This window comes from Scomber japonicus, chromosome 19, assembly GCF_027409825.1.
Source record: "Scomber japonicus isolate fScoJap1 chromosome 19, fScoJap1.pri, whole genome shotgun sequence".
Taxonomy (NCBI): domain Eukaryota; kingdom Metazoa; phylum Chordata; class Actinopteri; order Scombriformes; family Scombridae; genus Scomber; species Scomber japonicus.
Window position 1 is genome coordinate 19,510,301 of NC_070596.1, and position 19,652 is coordinate 19,529,952.

At 40.6% G+C, this 19,652-nt stretch overlaps 1 protein-coding gene across 1 annotated transcript; it reads right to left on the reverse strand.

Moving 5' to 3' along the window:
• Nucleotides 1-182: 182 nt before the first annotated feature.
• On the reverse strand, nucleotides 183-4,807 carry klf4 (Kruppel-like factor 4). The gene is made up of 5 exons (XM_053340141.1): nucleotides 4,512-4,807; nucleotides 4,278-4,389; nucleotides 2,669-3,551; nucleotides 1,809-1,979; nucleotides 183-1,306 (listed from the first exon to the last, which is right to left on the reverse strand). Exons 1-5 carry the CDS (start codon nucleotides 4,514-4,516, stop codon nucleotides 1,131-1,133), a joined length of 1,347 nt encoding a protein of 448 aa, XP_053196116.1. The 5' UTR covers nucleotides 4,517-4,807; the 3' UTR covers nucleotides 183-1,130.
• Between the last annotated feature and the right edge of the window lie 14,845 nt (nucleotides 4,808-19,652).

The following is a 19,652-nucleotide window of genomic DNA, read 5'->3' on the forward strand; positions in this document are numbered from 1 at the left end:
TGCTTCTACATTACACTGCCATGGAAATCTCCAATTACTGTGACTAATGATGTTCATGGAGACTCTGCTTTTAAAGCCTGTCATTTTTTATGTGAATAATGCTTACGTTACGGTGTCATCATGTTTTGTTTCCAATGAAGTAAAATAATAATGTATTTACAATAATGTAGATATGCTAGAAGTGTATAAAGGTCATCATTGTTTTATTATTTCAAATACATTTTATTATAATATGAAATACAAAACAATAACAAAATGTTTTTTATGTACAAATGTACAAAATTCAAGATTATATTACATATTTTTGGCTATAAACAAAAAATCTTTGTTCAGAGTTACTCATTCAATACAAAAATATGAATGTCTCATATAAATTATTGCACTTTGCAACTGCAGTGCATTGAAGATTGCCATCACCATTCAAAAGTGAAGTGTTCACCTGATTTCATTCAGATTGTGAGAGAGAGGTTTCCAAGAAACACACAAACAACCATATGGCACTTTTTCATAGTTTTCACCCTTTTTGTATATTTTCCTTAATCTTTGGTACCTTTTCTTTAAAAAAAACCTTCTTTATAGTCACTGAGCACCACTTTATAAATTAACATTGTACCTGAAATTAATGGCATTGCAGGTGAAATGTATATATAAATATATATGTATTTATTAATACAGTATTTTGAACAGTGTGTAGTTAGAGCCTATAATGGCATGTTGCTGGTAGAAGGCCTCTGGAGATGTCTGTCTGTTGCTCCTGGTTTCCCTGACAAAAATACATTTCCAGTTAAAAATTGGCACCTGGTCCTCCAAGTTTTGTCGGATAAATAAGACAAATTCCAGTTTTGTCCCGTTCATAAAAGTTTACAACCCTGACTGAGAGGTGTCATCGAGTCACCTGCGCCATGTGTGAAGACGGGATCAGTCTTGAGAGAAATTCTAGGCTCTTGAGGGAGTAATGCTCTTTTTGCCGTGAACACCACAGCTTGTCTTGTTGCTTGACAACGGATTGAAGGCAAATTATGGTTTTTAAAAGTGTAGGTCACAAGTTTGTTCAGGGTTTTGCTAAAAAAAAAAAAAAAATTCTAGAGCCTTCATTCCACCGCCATCCACTCAGTTCCTTCAACCAGGTCTCATAGGTGTCTTTTCATATGTAGAGCAAGGTGGTCTGACCTTGAGAAGGCCCGGTCACATTTCTGACACTGGAAAGGCCGGTGGCCTGTGTGTTTCCTGTAGTGGCGTGTGAGCTCGTCCGAACGTGCAAACTTCCAACCGCAGCCCTCCCAGTCGCAGTGGTAAGGCTTCTCCCCTTTGATGGAAACACAATACACACACGGAGCAGTTAAACGTTGGCCCTGAGGTTAAAATGGCCCAACCTTCCCCACCTCCAGGAAAAAAGAGGTCCTTCCTGTCCGGCAGCTAGTGTATAAAGGCCAGGCTAATCACCCTGGGGTTTGTGTTTGAGCAGAGATCAGTATCAACCTGTTTCACTGCACCTGCCAAACAACTCCCCTACCCCATCTACACCCCATTCATGTCTCCATAATTATCTGTGTTGCTACATGATGTGCAACAGACTCGTTGTTCAGCTATTAATAAGCTCTGAACAATAAAAACAGTACAGAAGTGTTAAAACAACTGTGTTAAAGTTAAAAGGGAAAATAAAAATCAGTAACATGCCTCTTAATGAGAACACAGAAAGCTATCTGCATGTGACATGATTTATTGTACTCCAGATATTAAAATGACACATAGATCAAGTAATACATAACAAAAATACTTTAAAGACAGCCTAACACACAGATACATACCTGTGTGCGTGCGGTGATGTGCTTTGAGGTGGGAGCTCTTTGTGTAAGTTTTCCCACAGCCAACATAGTCACACGTGTGCGTGGCGACTCTCTTCCTCGGCCAGGAGCGCCTCCCGCGTTTAGGTTTTGGTTCCTCCGGCAAGCAGTCCCCACTGGAGATCATGAGGGACTCTGTGGGGTCCAAAGAAACAAAGATCATTGTACCTTATCAAAAAACATGTATATTGAGAAAGGTTTTCTGTGTGTGTATAAATCAGAGATCCCACAGCTTAATGAGGTCATATATTCTGGGAGATCTGGTAAAGAGATCTATAGGCGATACAGAAGTTGGTTTTTCTGTCATCAATTTAGAGATACAATAAAAACAGCTGTATTCTTTGAAAATGATATAAATATTCTGGATGAAACACAGCCTGTTTCTAAAGACTTATTAGTATTAAAGTATGAAAAGACCGATTTTTGAGCAATCAATAAAACACTAATACACAAAATATCTCTATGTTTTGTTCAACATCTGGCCATGACTTAACTCTGTGATGACAACAGAGGTTTGTTCAAGGCCATGGACTGCAGGTTTTAATCCTTTTTGAACCACTGGCTTTTGGGGTATAATTAAAGCCCTCAAGGTTGTATAAGATGTATTTAAATAGACTCTATGAACTTTGATTTTACACTCCTGTTGACTAATCTGTTCTTTGTTAGTCTGTTCTAAATGTATATACACTTTTGCTTTAACTAATGGACAGAATTTAAATTACAGATCTTCCACGTTGAGTTACTGCATTCAGCGGCCACAAGAGATTATAATTTATGAGTATAACTCAATTATATAATTATGAGAAAAAGAAATGGGCTCTAACCTTGGTACTGCATGGAAGATGGCTGAGGGTAGGAGGTGTAGCCCTGCGGGGAGCTGTGGTGGTATCCTTGGGGAGGTAGAGGAATCTGAGAGTGAGGATGGCCCAGCCCCTGTTGGTCTCGGCTCAGAGGATGGTCTGGGGAGAGGGAAGAGGATGAGGACAACCTGCTGCCTGTCATGGACCTCCCACCAACAGAGAAGCTATGTAGCTCCAAGTGGCCCGGGCGCTGCTGACCCCCTCGACCCTGGGAGTTTACCCCAACCAGGTGTAGGTCTATTGGCTGCGAGATGCTGCAGTTCCTGGGGTTCTCCTGCTTTATCCTGTGGCATGTAAAGGACGGTGAGGCACGTGAAAGAGATGGGTCTGACACAGCGGTAACACAGGCCTTGCTTACGCTCACGCCTTGGCTGTATTCTCCCATATCCATTGTTGTCTTGACCACGAACTTGCCGTGGAGGCTGGTGGGATGGAGGTACGCTGGATCCAGCTCGGGTCTCATGAGCTCTGCCACAAAACCTCCAGAGGGCGAGACGTCGCTGATGTCGGGGATTGTATAGAGCAGCTCACTGGCCGTGCCCGGAGGGGAGGGAAGAGGGTAAGATGAGGAGAAAGAGCCAGGTGAAGGAGACAGGCCCTGGGCAGAGCTGCATGCCATGGCCTCCTCCTGCTGTTGCTGCTGTTGTTGCTGTTGTTGCTGCTGTTGCTGCTGCATGATGGAGTTAGACAGAATGAAGTCGTAGTCCAAGTCGAGGTCTAGTTCGACGTCTTTCTTGGACATGCTGGGGCTTGTAGTGCTGGTGGTAGTGGGATGGTCTGCGTCGGAGCAGCTACTTCCAGTTGGCACACAGGGTCTCTTAAGATGGGACAACTCCTCCTTCCATCTCTAGAGGAAAGTTACAGAGGCATTTATGACTGCACTTGTTTGTCATGTTACTGTTTGGAAAAAAACAGACGAATAAATCACACATGACTTTACCCTGTCCGACTTTAAATTAGAACTTGTTTTCAATAATCTGTTTTAAGACGTCAATTACAGTACAAGTTAAGACATACAGGAGAGAGGAACCTGGCTCTATGATGGGAAGAGATTATTATGACAGCCGTGCTACTGAGCTAACTCTAGTCTAGAAAGTGTCCTTGGCACGGAGCACTTCCTAGAATACAAATTTTCCTCACTCACAAAGAAATCGAACTAGAGCCTGAGGCATAGGCATAGGCAAGTGATATTTCTTTGAGGAAGAAAGAGTGGGTCATGATTCTCAGACTTGCAGCCCATTGAACAGTCTAATATTAATTTAAGCAAATGAATCAGATTGGACATTAACTTACAGTGTTTTTCTTTTGAGTTGTGTCGTGGCCCATGTGCGCCCCATTCAAAGAAAACCCTCCTGGAGTAGCCAGCCTATGTAAACTGGTGCACGCCCCAGTAGAGCCCAGTGTCAAGCCCTGACTGTTCCCATAATAACATGGGAGCGACACATTGGAAAACACTGTCAATAAACTGCACGGGCTAGATCCCCCACCCCCCCACCCCCCCTCTCACATATTTATATGATAGTTATTTGGCATTGTGTATGAAAATAAAGAAATGACCACAGAGGCTACTCACTAAATTGGCACTTCCTATGGACTTGCTCTTGACAGTGGGGCCGCTGGCAAACGTGGATATGGATGGAAGAAGAGTACCACCTAAAGCCATCTCGACGTCATTTGGAGGCTGCCTGCAATTGAACAGAAAATATGGTAAATCCTTGTTGGAGATCCCGGAGAGGTGACTGGATATAGTCCACAATGTTTCACCAGTATAACATGTCAGCTAGTAAAAGTTTCTCAGGGTCCGCACCTCATCAATGAGAATCTGTATGTGTCGTCCTCTCAGCTGCTCTCCGCTGTGACTGCACTGGGTTTTTTTGTGGTTAAATATCCCCTGGTTTAAAGTTTCTGCTCCGCGTCGAACCTCACACTGTGCTCCAGGACATGCTGCCGCCCGCCGGGAAGAAGCAGATAGATATTTTGTTTGTTGTTGTTGTTGTTTTGTTGTTGTTTTGGTTGTTTGCTTTTTAACGCTGAAGCAGTTTTGAACGGGATAAAGACAGGGAGGCGACGTACGCGGGGAATCCCTCACGCCTGTTGCCATGCAGGGACCGGCGCCTGGACTGAGAGAAACCGCGTGAGAGGTATCCCTTAAATCAAGGGAGTAGGACACGCCTTCGTTGCCCGGCAACAAGCCGCGGAAAAACATTAGCGCGAGGGAGGGAGCACGTGGGGGGAGGAGGGGAAGGAGGAGGCTGGGACGAGCAGGGGAAGAAAGAGAGAGAGAGAGACAGAAAGAGAGAGAGAGGTTTGTTTGTATTCATAGCAACCACCTATCCTTTACTGCTGTTACTCCTGTGAAATGTGGGCGCATCTTTTTAAGACTCCTACAGATGGGCTCACGCGGGAATGACAGTGACTTTGATTTCACTGTGTCAGGACTACGGAGGAGGGGACACCTGCAGGCGTGGACATCACCTAGCTAAATGACCAAAAGCTTACAGTACCATTCATGATCAGCCACCTCAAAAAAAAATCTAATCACACTGAGAGGCGCCAGGTTACATATAGCCTACTTTATCCCATCTGTCAATGCTCCAGTTGTATAAATTGGAGCCAAAAATTACTATCTACTGTAGCAGGTAAGTAGCCTGTAGTTAATAGTGCTTCCATATGGATTACAATAGCAGCAGACAACACACAACACATACTGTATGTGCATGTCCAGAGGAACATTTAAGATTTGCTTGGTTTTACTTTACCAATTTACAATGAGCTTAAGTTTTCAGGTAGGACAAGTAGTCTATACTATAGCCTAAATATGCAACAGATATCTGAACACATATGCATAGTTGACATATTCATAGCCAAAGATAGTCTTAAACAACGTCTTCACACGAATGTCAAACTAATGTGATTAATAATAACACTAATGACACAGGTAGGTCTTATCTGAATAAAAATACACCGTATTACAATGTTATGGCAAGGAACCCTAATTAAGTCTTTACTTAAATGTCTCCCTCCCAAATAACTTTCTTTTCCACTACCAAAAAAAACAAAACAAAGAATAGTTTCAACAAATGACAATTCAGTATGAGAAAAACTTACCTGGGAACATTAAATTGCTCTTCAGTGCTGAGTTTGAATTGGGTTCAGGCAGTGTTTGCTCAGAGCTAGCGAGCTAACACAAGTCTCTCTATCCGACATAATTAGACACATTGACTCAAGACTTCAGTGCAAGAGCAAACAATCCGCTGATCCTGCTGCATCAGGATCTTGTCCGTTAGGCATGTCAACAAACATGCCGTCACTTCAACAGGACACATTTGCTGTAGGCTAAGTGTCTGTTGGTTTCTCAATTCAGAGGTCTAAATTGCATGAATGAGCATTGCTTTGGTTGGCAAACAAAGACTGGTGGGAAAAATATTAGCCACAATAGCACGAAAACTTTGTAAATAGAAAGTGTATCCTGTTGGACAGCCTACGATTAATTGTTTGATATATTAACAGTAAGACACTTAATCTAACTTCTGCATGTCCTTAAATCTACAATATCAGTAACATCTAAGAGTAAGATTTTGCCTCCTACAGCAGTTTGGAACACAACGAGACTCATGTCATTATAGTCCTTGTATATTCTTTATGTTGGGAGATAATAGGTTAGAAAATGATCCAGAAAACAAAGGATTGATTTTGACAGCTGAGGTGCTTTACATTGCATCAATGACAGAAAGAGGAGGAACAAAAAGAAGAGATAAAGGAAGAGAAAATGACAACACTTAACAATTTTCCTGACCCAGTGAAGTCATGGTGGTTTAATAACTCGTGTTACTGCTTGTATGGAATATTACACTTACACTTACAGTACAGTACTGGAATATGAAAGAGTTAGCTGCAATAACCTGCCCACTATGAATCATCACAAGTGTAATACAATTCCAGATATTGACATTATGTTGAAGGTGACATAACTGTGAGAATCAGATGTGGAGAGATTGAGGTAATGTTATTGTATCAACAATGATAACTGTTGAGAGCTAATTTGATACTTTATAGGTGTCACTTTTTCCTCTTATTCATTCAGAAAGTGTCCTGACAATGTTGCCTCTCGGTGCCGGATCAAGCGTGGACACCTGCCTGAAGGAGCACATTAAAAAATACTTCAAGTTTTGAGGTTGAGCTCGGGTGTTGTTCTTGGCTGTGCCGAGAGTTTCGACTGGTTAGACATTTAGTTTTTCCAAAACAGTCACGCTGACATATTCTGTGGTCACGCTACTACTCAAATCAGGATTAAAACCAGTTGATAATCGAGTCCCACAGTTGTGAACAATGATAATACGTAAATAGAGTGTGAATAATACCGAGCCCTCTGGTTTCTGCTGAGAAAAAAAAGATCTGTGTGTAAATCTGTACTCTAGAAATCTATAAATTACAAATACATGCCCATAGTTTTGTCAACCATGTTCTCCGATTTGCAACCCATGCGCTCAAATGACTTTTGGATGTTTCACAGCTTTCATTTCATTGTGTATGTTGTATTTACTGTGCTTTTCACCACAAAACCAACCTTTCAGTTTGAGCTTACTTGTTAGCCGAACTGAGAGACTATCAACTTATATTACTATTACAGCTATAACATTTGAGAATGATTAAAACATTTTTGGGGCAAGATTTAAAAGTTGGTGGACATGGATTCGTAATTTGAGGGCACGATTTATAAATTGTACACACAGATTTCTGTACGGAGAGCACAGATTTACACATGGATCTTTTTTTTTTTCTCAGCTGACCCCAGGGGGTCTACAGAATAGTCAAATAACTCAACTGCACAGCTCTTATTGGCTTTTCTGGCATGGTTTCCACCAGTGTCTCTCAGTCAAGTTCCCCCCTTCCTGGAAAGCACCCAAGTGAATATGAGTACTAGCGGATTATAACTCCAGATATTGAGGTTTTCAACGCTCTCTTCCAGATGCTGTTCGGTAATTAAAAAATAGCTCTCATTCTTTCCTTAATTCTTGAAAGCCGAGTCAAGCTTTCTTGATTCTCACTGCTATACTTCCTTCCACTCCAGCTCACATTAACTCTAAAAACTATTATGTTAAGCAGTCTTTTTCTGCTATTTCTGTTTTGTCACCCAATGCAAAGCCAAAGAATAAGCAAGGTTCAAATGACTTTTAGGTTGTTTGTCTTTGAACAGCACGCATGGCACAGACTGTAGGTCTAAGTATACTAATCCTTTCCTCTGGTACTGCACTGTTTTAAGACACGAATAGTAATGTTTTAGTTTGGAGTGATAATTCCCCATCTTAGATAAAATTTGAAGATTTCACTAGCACTGCACAAACAGCACTGTGGGTCAAATGTTGAATATTTGCAATAAAATGTGTCATTTCATCTAATGTCCACCATTTAAAGAATGTCACTTAAAATCACTACATCTTACATTTACTGGCTAAACAAACAATTGACAAGTCTGGAAGAAACACACACTCCAATGCGGACAAATGGTTTGGTCTCACCCACACTGTCACATAATCGATCCATTCATTAATCAACTAGTGAATATGGCATTGTTTCTTGAATAATTACTGAACATGACTCCCAAAATATTAGCAGTTTAATTTTCTGTACATTGGCTAATTGTTTCAACTGTAATACAACATGAACATTTCTGATAATAACAACATCAACTAAAACATAACTGAAATACTAGAAAATAGTTTTCGGGTGATGAAAGAACACTGACATTACTGGAGAATCACTTAAATGTACATTATGATTATTCCAGTCAGTCATTATCAGACTTCTCCTTTAGAACAAAAGTGCTGATCTGGGTGGTTTGACTTGGTCCGCTTGACTTTTTTGCTCAAAATAAACTGAAAGACTCTGTAATCTAAAACACCTGATGGACCCAGGCCTACATGGTGTTCAGTTCAACACAGTTTTCAGTTCCTCAGATTTCACCACACCTGTTACTGCGGCCCAGGCATTGACAGTAAATAATCAGAGTGACAGCAATTGGTTATGGTCATTTTTATTGCAAAATTTGTTTTCCGTAGGGCTATTGAGTTAACAGACGGGACTGGCTGACCGTTCCGCCGTGTGATGGTATGCATATGGATGAGTTCTGAGTCAGTGGGAGGCTGTTTGTTTGGACACATCCAGCCAAGGCTTTATAGCTGGACAGAGCTGCAGCCAGGCTGGGATGCAACCGGCCAACACTGTGCTTTCAACACGTCATATAATTTAGTGGTGGGCTTCCACTGGTGTAAAAAAGTGTGGTTGAGGTGAGCGATGGTGGTTATAGTTGTGTTGGAGGGGCTTGTGTAAAGTGGAATGGGTTCAGAGGAGGAAGCAGAGAGAGGGAGAAGTCAGCGAGAAACAGACTGAGAAGGAGGAGAGAGCTCCTGCCGGGCGGCAGGCTGTCCAGCCTCTGCCTGCCCTGGGATTCCTCGGCAGCCTTAAATATGCCAGTTATTTTTAACCGGCGACGTAACAGAGCCCAGCGCCGGCCCCCTCTGTTACAATATTTCCTTTCTGACAGGAGGGGAAATGAAGGGGAGCCACACTTCCTGGTCACATGATGCATTTCAGGCAGCCGTATAAGAGACATACAACGGGGGAAGTGGGGAAGAGCAACTGAGGGGAGGAGAGGGAGCTTGGTTGGCTGCCTCATACCCAAACCAGCCCACATATTCTCTCCCTTTCAGAGTTTAACCCCCTCAGCCAGCCAGGGCGTCAGACGAGGCAGTGTTTTAATCAGATGCTCAGACGTCATAAACTAAAAGGACCAGAGCAGAGATTGGTGTTCGTGAGCTGCGGAGGAAATGAGAGTGTGGGTACAGCTCATCAGCAGACAGAAGGGTGGGGGGAGGACCCTGTGACGTCAGGCCAGGAACCCGCCAGGATTAGAAGCCTCTAAAAAGAAAAGGCCCGGGACTAGACTGCCAGAGCTGGAGAAAATGTGTTTCTCTGTCTTTCTGACATGGGAGAATCAGGGACTTCCCATGAGCTCACCTTGTTGACATACTGAAAACTTGGACTAGTTCATGTCTCAATCTGCACTAACCTCACTAGCAGCAAAATTAGTACCAGCCTCACGTCATAGACTGTTATGTTTAACTGATTTTTATTGTTTCACATCCACAGTGGACACATGTCAGTTAAATGGATGCACATGCAGACTACGTCAGCCTTAATTTTATTTAAATACACATAATGCCACTAGTTGTTTGTGTAATACACAGTATATTTAATGTTGAAACTATTGTAATGGTGGTACATTACTATGACACTAACAGAGTCCATGTTAAGGGTAAACTAGGATTGACAGAAAAAGGGAGATTCACATTTAGGGATGATTCAGATATCTGAAACTTATGATGAAATAAAGTGCAAATCAAGGCAATGCACAAGGGAAATAGCTTTTTAGAGTCCACAGAATATCAAACTGAAAGCTTTTGCAATACTCACATACTAAAAATAATAAAAAATTATGTTGGAATAAATTCAACTTTAGTTGCGTGTAGGCTTTAGGAATGGAAAAATAATCAAAAGATTGTGAAACAGTCAAATAAATTGATTGGTAATCTTGGATTTCGACAATGTGTAAGCTGAGTGTTCAGTCACTGAAAGCCCTCCACCAGGTTTTTCATGCTTCATACTTATTGTTTTATTTAAATGTGACTCACTGCTCAAATGGTTGAGCTGTCTGCATAAACAAGGCAGTGTCCTTAATAAAATAGATACTCCGTGTACAATCTATCTGCAGGGTGTAGACAACATAATGTCAACATGGAGAAGTCCTTAATTCCTGCGGTATACTTTAATCACATTTACAAACAGTGCTTCAATAATGGGTCATCTAAGGTTGAATACCAGTTAGCAACAACTGTCAGCTGTAAAACATATCAGCTTCTTTGATATGAGTTTTGATAGTTTCAGCACAATAGGAGACAATAATAGAATTCAGAAGAGTCCAAGTCATCAGTGCCCAAACTGCAGGTCCAGGGAAAGAAATACCCACAAGCAAATTCTCAGAAATCATGATAACGTGGCAAACTGCAACACACAACAAAGTATCGCAGTCACAAGTGGAAACTAGCCAACAGGGACAAGCAAACATTTATATTATATTCCATATGGTTCAGCTAATAACTCTTTTTATATGACCCACATCTGTAGTTGTGTTAGCAAAAGTAGTTATCTTTCTTAAACATCATCCATCCAGAGCAATCTAATTTAAAACAAACCCAGTCATGCTTGTACTGTAAAAGCTTTGTGTATTGACTGTCAGTACACATAGACCACATCTTTACTATGTTAGAGAGGTTCCTATAGAAACATATGAGTATTAAAGTTTAAGTCCCAGAAATCAGACCCCTGCTGCACAGCAATTATAGCAATGGCCGGCATTCTCAGACCTTAAAGAGCACTCTGGCATTGATTCAGACGCAGCTAATTGGTCGTCTACCCTCTCGATGCACTGCTGTTAAACCGTAGCTGTCACATTTTCACAACACTTGATTAAATCTTTATGTTTTTGAGTCACATTGGAATTTTAGATGCAGTGTGATACAGGCTCCTTGGTTCAGTGACATTGATCTGCAGTGTGTGATTTACAGGGCTTTGAGCCTGCATATCATTTCATTTAGAAATTTTAAGCATCTGTAATGTGAATTTAGAGCTCTTGAGAAGATTTTGTTAAAGCTTGAATACTTTAATTGGATCATTTTACAGCTGGAACTACCAAATGCGCATCATCTGCTGATGATCTCCAGACTGACTGAGCACCATCGAGTGGAGGTCTGCAAATGAAGTGTTTGGCATTATGATATGCAGAAATCCATGCGGTAATTGTTGTCAGATTTCAGGGTACTAGGCCTCTGCGTTCCTGAGAAGGTGTGGACTCTCCTGTTTTCCCACTGGGAGCAGTTGGGAATGTGTGACCTTTTCTATGAATCGCTGTTTTTTCAGGCACTGGATCGACTGTCTGGAAACAAGCCGGCAATTGGTGCAACCATCTAGAGATATAAAATGACAGTAATAATCCTATATATAAGCACATAAGCGCTGCAGGATGATCCATGGTTTGTAGGAGAGGGGAGACGGTCTTGTTGGGAAACTCCCGTCACTAAAACCAGGGAACTCCTAATAAATTCACTGTGCAATAAGAGAGGAGAAACATAAATGTCACCACTGTTTCTTCAAACCTCCCTTGTATAAACTTTAATATTCAAGCATAAATCTGGAGGCTGGATGGCAAAAGTTTGGAAAACTTTAGGAATGTTGTGAAGGACTAATGTTGTGAAGGAAAGACATGGAAAATTATTGTCAGACAAATAAACGTTGTAAGTTGAAACGTACTTATTTCTTGCTTTAATTTCTCACTCAGTCGCATCAGTTTTCCTTCCTCAGTCCATTCTCTCTGTATATATATCCCCAGTAATAGGCAAACAACTTTTATGGCAACGTTTTGCAGGCAAGTTCCCAAATCAAATCAGAAATGGCACATTGTGGTAACCTTAATCAAACTACAAATCATTTCAGACCGATCGGCCCTGCTGGAATGCTGAGGAAAGAGCAGTACTTGACAGGCCCAATTTAAGTGATAGCTTCTCCAGTCTGACGTTTTATTGACATCATGCTGAGTCTAATTGAGGAGGGGGGGAGGGGGTTCAGTAACTCAAACCAGATGGGCCACCAGCTCATGAACTAACAGCCCCCCTCACTACATCCCGTCTCACTCACTGTCTCTCCCTCTCTCTCTCTCTCTCTCTCTCTCTTACACTCACAGAGCTATTTTGGCTCAATGAAACACTTAACTATGGGATAAAATGTCATAAAACTGACCTATTTGGTCAAATTTATATTGATTGTAAGAATTTGATACCATGCCATTTTTCATAAAGACACGTGAAGCTGGCAGGGGTTGAGTTAGTGTTGAAAGCATCCTTGAATGTTGAACTCTAGATTTATATCAGATTCTTTTTGAACAGCCAAGATACACTAATGAATCCCCTTGAAGGAATAGTTCAAAATCTTTGGGAAATACATTTGTTGCTATCTTGCCGAGCATTAGATACCAAGATTGACTCCAATTGACTCCCATTCAAAAAGTAGAAATGTGAAGTGAATCATTGAGTCATTATCAACTCAATCGCTAAATCTGGCATTGATAATGTGCTGGTGGTAATTTTGAAAATTATTGCTCCATCCGACTTTTAGTATGCTTTGATGTCTGCCTTGTGGATATTGATCGACAGGTGTGATTAACAGGTCACTCACCTCCTTCGCTCCCCGGCTCTGGGACTTTCACATGCAATATAATCAAGTTTAATGTTACTTAATTGTGATACCTGTCCTGTTAGCACAATTTAGCTAAAGTAGCAAATTTAGCTCAAATGGAAAAGATGATGCCAACCATAAGCTGCAACTCTGGGCCTTGAACTGGCTTCACTGCTGGGTGATGGGTGACATCACACCTTGCAACGTCTATCTTTATATATAGTCTAAAGTTATATTTAATTTGGTTTATTCAATAAAGTTTTGCATGGGTTTATGTGCCAGACTATTTCTTGGCAAGAGCAATTCTGATGGTGGGTGGATTTTGTTATGACAGAGCCTGGTTAGCTGCTTCCCCCTCATTCCAGTCTTTAATGCTAAGCTAAGCTAACATATTTACCGTATAAACAAGAGAGTGGTATCAATCTTCTCACCTAACACTTTCAATTTCCTATAATGTCAAACTATTCCTTTGAGCTTGGTGTAAGGTTCCAGTACAGAGGAGAGCGAGAGGTACAAGCTGTTCATTAGACACATGGATTTAATGAGTCCAAAAAGAAAACTGACTGTTAGAAGTGAACTAAATTAGTAGGTTCACATGGATTTCTTTAGAACCAAAGTGGGAGATCTGCCACATCAGCAAAACTCTCTTCATTTGCAGACATTTTTGAACATACATCAGAGACTTCTGAATTCATACCAACTGCGATCAATAGTGCAGTTTGAAGGCATTAAAATAAATTCTCCAACTGTTAATGGCATTGATGACGTAGCTTGTAGACTATGGTACTGTAATGAAATAGGCTTTAGAAAAAAAACACTGCAAAGTTCTTAAGAATTAAATTAGGATTGCCCTGGCAAAACCTTCCACATAAATGCCCATAAACATGACAAAAGCATGGTAATCATTAAAATTTGGCCATCAATGAAAATACATGTAAGTCTGTTTTAGCACTCAGGATACTGTGTTTCATGCCCACACATTTTATTGATCTTTGGTGGAAAACTGAGTAAATTGTGTAAAGATGGCCTTGAAATCTAATCAATTTTATTCTTCATAAATGTACTAAAAACATTGGAAATAAGCATTCATCAGACCACTGGAACTGACACAACTTATAAGATCAACACTTGATCCCAGTCACATCAGTTGTCTCAATTTTCAGCTACTGGCAGAGGAACACTGCTGTATGTACAGGATACCGGTAAAGAAAGAGCGTCAGAGCTTTGGTTAACAGCAAGAGTTCACTGCCACAGAACAACAAATATTTATCATTTATAATACCAATTAAGTCCACTGTGTTAGAGATCAACAAATAGACTTTTAAACCACAAATGTATCTTCTGTAATTTGAGTCAGTTTCCTTCTCTACTTTTGAAAAAAAACAAAAAACACTCACTGTGTATCCTAGTCTGTTCGTTTAGTTTTATTTGCCATTGGTGGAGATTGTGAGCTGCAATAGCAGATCATAGAGTACATTAGAGAGTACTCTATGATCCACAAAACCAAGAACTAAATCTGCAACTGTCACTTAAATGTGTGAAAAGGCAAATAATCAGATGTTATTTTTGAGATAGTTCATCCTTGGATGAGTGTTTAGATGATGAATGAGAATGTATGAAAACATTTTTTTTTTTTTTTTTACATATTCAGGCTGGTCATTGCCTCTACAAGCTTCAGCATTTAAAGCATAATTTGGTCCAAAGCTGCCATTTTGCCTGTGTGAACATGCCAAATTAGATTTGGAGTGCACTGCAAGCCTCAGGAGATGCCAGTTTTGTTGTACGAATCCACTGCTTTCATTAGTTGGCAGATTCAAAATAATAAATATCTTGAGACATATCTCACTTTATTATAATATGAATGCTTTTTGTGCTTTTCCAAGGATACCTCAAGCCACCAGACTTTTTAAGAGAACTGTGTGACTCACATGGCAGTTGTGTTTCTAGCTATGTGACCTCGTTGCCCTGCGTTGGTTTATAGACCTTACAGCCAGAGTGGATGCTCTCCAGCTTGTTGCCTGTGTGAGGACTTGTTCCACCACCCTTTAATGCCAAGCTACAGTATTTATGCCTGCTCACATACATAGCAGACATGAGCTAGCATGCATCTGCACCATGGAGGGAAAATATGATGCAGGATACTGTGCGGGGTGAATGTCGACATACTGTGGGACTTCACAAAAAGCCAGTGAGACGTGGGCATGTAAGCACCATATAAGCACCATATAAGCATATGCACACACACACACCTCCACTCTGTATGCAGAGGGAAAAACACAACTTTTTGTTTGTCTTGGAGGTTTCAAGCACCAGTGTCACCACATTCGCATACAGCAAGAAAAAGTCATTTCGCTATTTAAAGCACACCCACGCTATCAATGAAGTACTTATTCAGGTGGTGTTGTATTTGTATTTTCTTGTTAAATAAGTCAAGGGTTCATAGAGCAAACAGGTGCAGCGCTCAAGATGACGTGAAGAGAAGAACAGTGTGACACTGTGTGACTGAGGTGTCATTAGGACTAAACAGTTGTGTTAGTGTGCTCACACATACCCAGGAGCTATGAGTATCCTCGTTTTCCTTATTCTATGTGCATGTGTGTGTGTCTGAAAGAGACAGGAGCAGTGTATTGTTTTCGCTAGAAGATTATGGTTTACAGTTTCAGTTTCTTTCCTCTGGGAACTACCGCAGGGAGGACATAATGCTATTTTTGGAGCAACTCACCTTTGTTTCTCCACTGGGTTCAGAGCTGCCCCAGATGGTTTTGAACATGGCCATGATATTATTAAACAATAATAATTTCAGGAAGAGATATTTTAGATGTATGGTTGTTTAAAGAGTTAAAGGCTAAATCCAATTTATAACCACTACTTTAATAGTTTTGCTCATCAATCCTACAAGCAATAACATTGTAAGTAGTCACCAACTTCTGTGCTGAGATAATTGCTATGACCCAAGGGGCAACATCAGAAATATCACTAAAAAGAAGTCAGATGTGGTAAGAAACAGACAATCACATTGGTTTCCATCATAGCTTACAAACTGCATCCATGGTTTAACTTTCACCTACAGTACCAAAGCTGTGTGCCTACACACAGTGCCTGTCAAAAATTTGGACACACCTTCTCATTCTTTTGAATGAAAGGGTGTGTCCAAACGTTTGTCCTGTGCAGTGAGAGATTATTACTGACATTTCACATGCGCTCACTTTCAGTTTTACCTCCAAATAAAGCAGTTAAGATAATCTAGCTAACTCGACTTGTTGCCTTGTTTAACATCTGTTTGTTCTTCTGAGTGTTTGTGGTTCTTGCCCTCTTGGACTGTTGTAGTAATGTTGCAGAAGTCCAACATCTCAACAATCACTTTGGTGAGTAAGTACAATGTCACAGATTACTGTTAACTATGAAAATAAGACCCAAAGTGTAATAAACTATGATTACGTTAAGCACACAGCAAAATCATTTTAAGGAGGTTAGAACAACAGCATTAACTCAAGTGATTTGGGAGAAAACATAAACTCTTCCAAATACAATTAAAATCTCAAGAAACTTTATTTTATTATTTATTTTTCCACCTTCAAACTTTCTCATCACCTGTTTAATTTTCCCGCTCATGTACAGCACAGTATTATACATGCATACCCTTCATCAACTTATCCAACATGACGTTCCATAACAAAGAATCCAGATTGTGTAACTGTCTGTTAAACCAGTTTTTTCTCTGCACCACTTTAATACCTCATCACAAAGTTGCAGAAGGAGGGAGGACCCTTCCCTCCCTGTGACTCATTCTGATACGTGCGTAAGCACATGCTACAGACTTGAGAGTAGTATTTCATTACTCTTACCATTATTATTGTCTTCATCTTCACCATCATTGTACTGTTAGCTCCCAGTGCCAGGCCGGTGTAAATGACAGCTGTGTTCATAAACAGAGAACAACTCATTATGGCAGCTAGACCAAGATCATAACATAGATAATGCATTTCCATGGGAATGTTCAGCTGTTTCTTTTCTGTCTCTTTTACACAGTGCAGCATTTTTTTCACTATAAGAAACGAGTACTGAAACTGAAATTGTAAAACAAGCCATGGCTACATAGTGAGACTGCAAATAGAAAAGGGGAACATTATGGGTGAAGAGGAGAGGAATGAAAGACAAGCTGGGAAGGTGAAAGACAAGAACCTAAAGAGCACAGAGGGATGTGGAGGAAGGCAAAAAGGGACGATGGAAGTGGGGAAAGAGGTGAAGAGTATAAAAAAAAGAGGCATAATAGCAAGCAGCAGGTGTTGAGGACGGACATAGTAACACAACTCTGGGTTAAAGAAAGATCATGTTGAGGGGGTTTCCATTGAGTTGAGGGTCTCTGTAGTATTATGTCACTCTTAAAGCCCCATTAAGCCATAATGAGGGTGTTGCCTAAATTATAATGTCACAGTGGACACTGCCAGCAATACTATTACACTTGGCTTCATAAAGTATCAAAGCTGTCACTGTATCAGTCATATACATGACAATATACAACCTAGCATTGAAAGGGATTGCTGATGTGTGAGAAAATCCAAACTGGAATGTGAAATTTTGACTTCAGCACAGATCAAAGTATGCCACTGTCTACAGCCAGGACACGTTCAGCGAGTCTAGAGGCTCAGAGAAACCAAGATGCCATCGTGAGAGCTAGGAAGCTAGGGCACCAGGCCAGAGAGTAAATATTCACTTGACGATAATGTGCGTGCTGATCTGGTGTACACACCCTCTGCCCACAGATAGCAGCAGCCTTTTATCTTAAACTGTACACACACTGGCTCAGTAACAGTGACAAGACAGAAAAATAGCAACAGGGAGCAGAGAGAAAGTGCTGATCAGGCATCTTCACTAAGTATGAAAATATTAAAAAGCAATGATATATTGAATGTACAATTTGTCACTTAAGTTTCTTACACATTTTACATGTGATGTGCTGTGCTTATTTTATTCAACAATACTGTCTCTTCTCTCTTTTCAGTTTAGGTATTAAAGGGGGCATTTACAAGACTATAGTTTTATTCTAGGGATCTACTGGATTATCTTTGCATATTATAGTGGGGGGAAAAAAGAAGAAATCTTTTACACAGCCCTCAAATCAAGCCTCTGTCAGAAAGAGACTGTTTCAGCTCCTATCCCTTTAAGGACCCCCTGCCAGATGAACCCACTCTTCTGATTGGTTAGCTTCCGCAAGCTGCCTCTTAGTTGACTTCTGGTGGATCCAAAGGTTAAAAAAAACAATCTGTATAGGATTTTACTTCTTTTTCTCATTATTTATTCAAAATATAAACATCTCAAATACATTTGTGCATGTTTGAACTTGAGACAACAAGTGAATGGACAACCCATAGCAACAAACACTATCAGTGATGTACTGGCCATTTGGTTACCGGGACAAATCCCAGTGGGCCACCACATTGGTGGGCCGGTGAACCGCCAGAAAAATCAGTTTTTGGACCAGTGGACCATCAAAAAAACCCCAACTGTTTTCACCATCCTTGTCTGTCTCTGTGTGTCACTCAGGGAGCAACTTTGCTTTAAGAGTAGACTGAAGCCTGAGCTTCTGACTTTCAAGGAGCATTTTTACTTACTTTCCCTTCATGGTTTGAAAACTTAAACAATGTTTAACATTATAACAGTATGGCAGATAATCACAAAAAGCATGATATGACCCCGTTAAAGTGCTTTTAGTTGTTAGCTACTTCTTTTTCAGAGGCAGTTCAATTTAGGATTTCTGTATAAAAACTTTCTTTTGGCCTTTTATGAGTCTCAAAATATGGCAAAGGAAAGCAGCCAAGCCAAGAAAGTTATGAAAACCCTCCATTCACACATTAAACTTGTATATTAAGAAACATGTTAAATGGTTTGACCACTTGTCATTCCTTACCTAAATGCTGTGACAGCTTTTCTTCTTTTGCTACTGCATAATGCGTCTTATTCAGCTCCATTTCAAAAGGCGTCCTTTTTATGAGAACCATGGCCTGAGCCACAAAATGTGAGAAACAGAGATAGTTTTTGTCGCTGATGACAGCAATTTGATGCTTATCATAATTTGTGTGCGCCACTTGGTCTCCATGTCGTGACCAGCTACAGCACAAAATGTTTCAGTTTCTGCAATAGGAAATGTTAGTGGACCACAGAATGCTAGCTTCATCACGTAGCTCATCAGATAAGGCTACAAACCGCAATGGCCAAACGCACCTGAGGAGCTTCTTAAAGAGACCTTTTGTGACTCTACACCCCCCTCCTACTGTCTCAACAAAACTAATAACTGTGCTCAGATTCAGGGTCCATTTATAAAATACACACAAGCATGTAATTATTGGCAGCTAATTGGATAGCACAGTGTTACGGTACAGGGGCAGTGCGGTGGGGGCAGTCATTAAAAGAACATTTCCTGTTGTGGGTTCACTGATGCTTTGATTGATAAGCACAAAGACTCATTTTTCATCTTCAGGGATTGAAGGGACGAATCTAAAAGCAGAGACATTCCATGATGAAGGCTAAGCTATGAAAAGGTGTCATAATGTAGTGTTTGCTTATCTAGGCCTATTTAAGTCAGACCTATGTCCAGCTGAAAATAGTACAAGAACGAATTAAGCTTTCTGTGACCGACAGCTGGGTTCAGTTCAATATGCTT

Excerpts from the sequence above, each read along its gene's own strand:
- klf4 (XM_053340141.1), bottom strand. Across the intron at positions 3,552-4,277 it reads CCATAGGAAGTGCCAATTTA|AGATGGAAGGAGGAGTTGTC; the intron begins GTGAGTAGCCTC and ends ACTTTCCTCTAG. Across the intron at positions 1,307-1,808 it reads ACATCACCGCACGCACACAG|GGGAGAAGCCTTACCACTGC; the intron begins GTATGTATCTGT and ends TTTCCATCAAAG.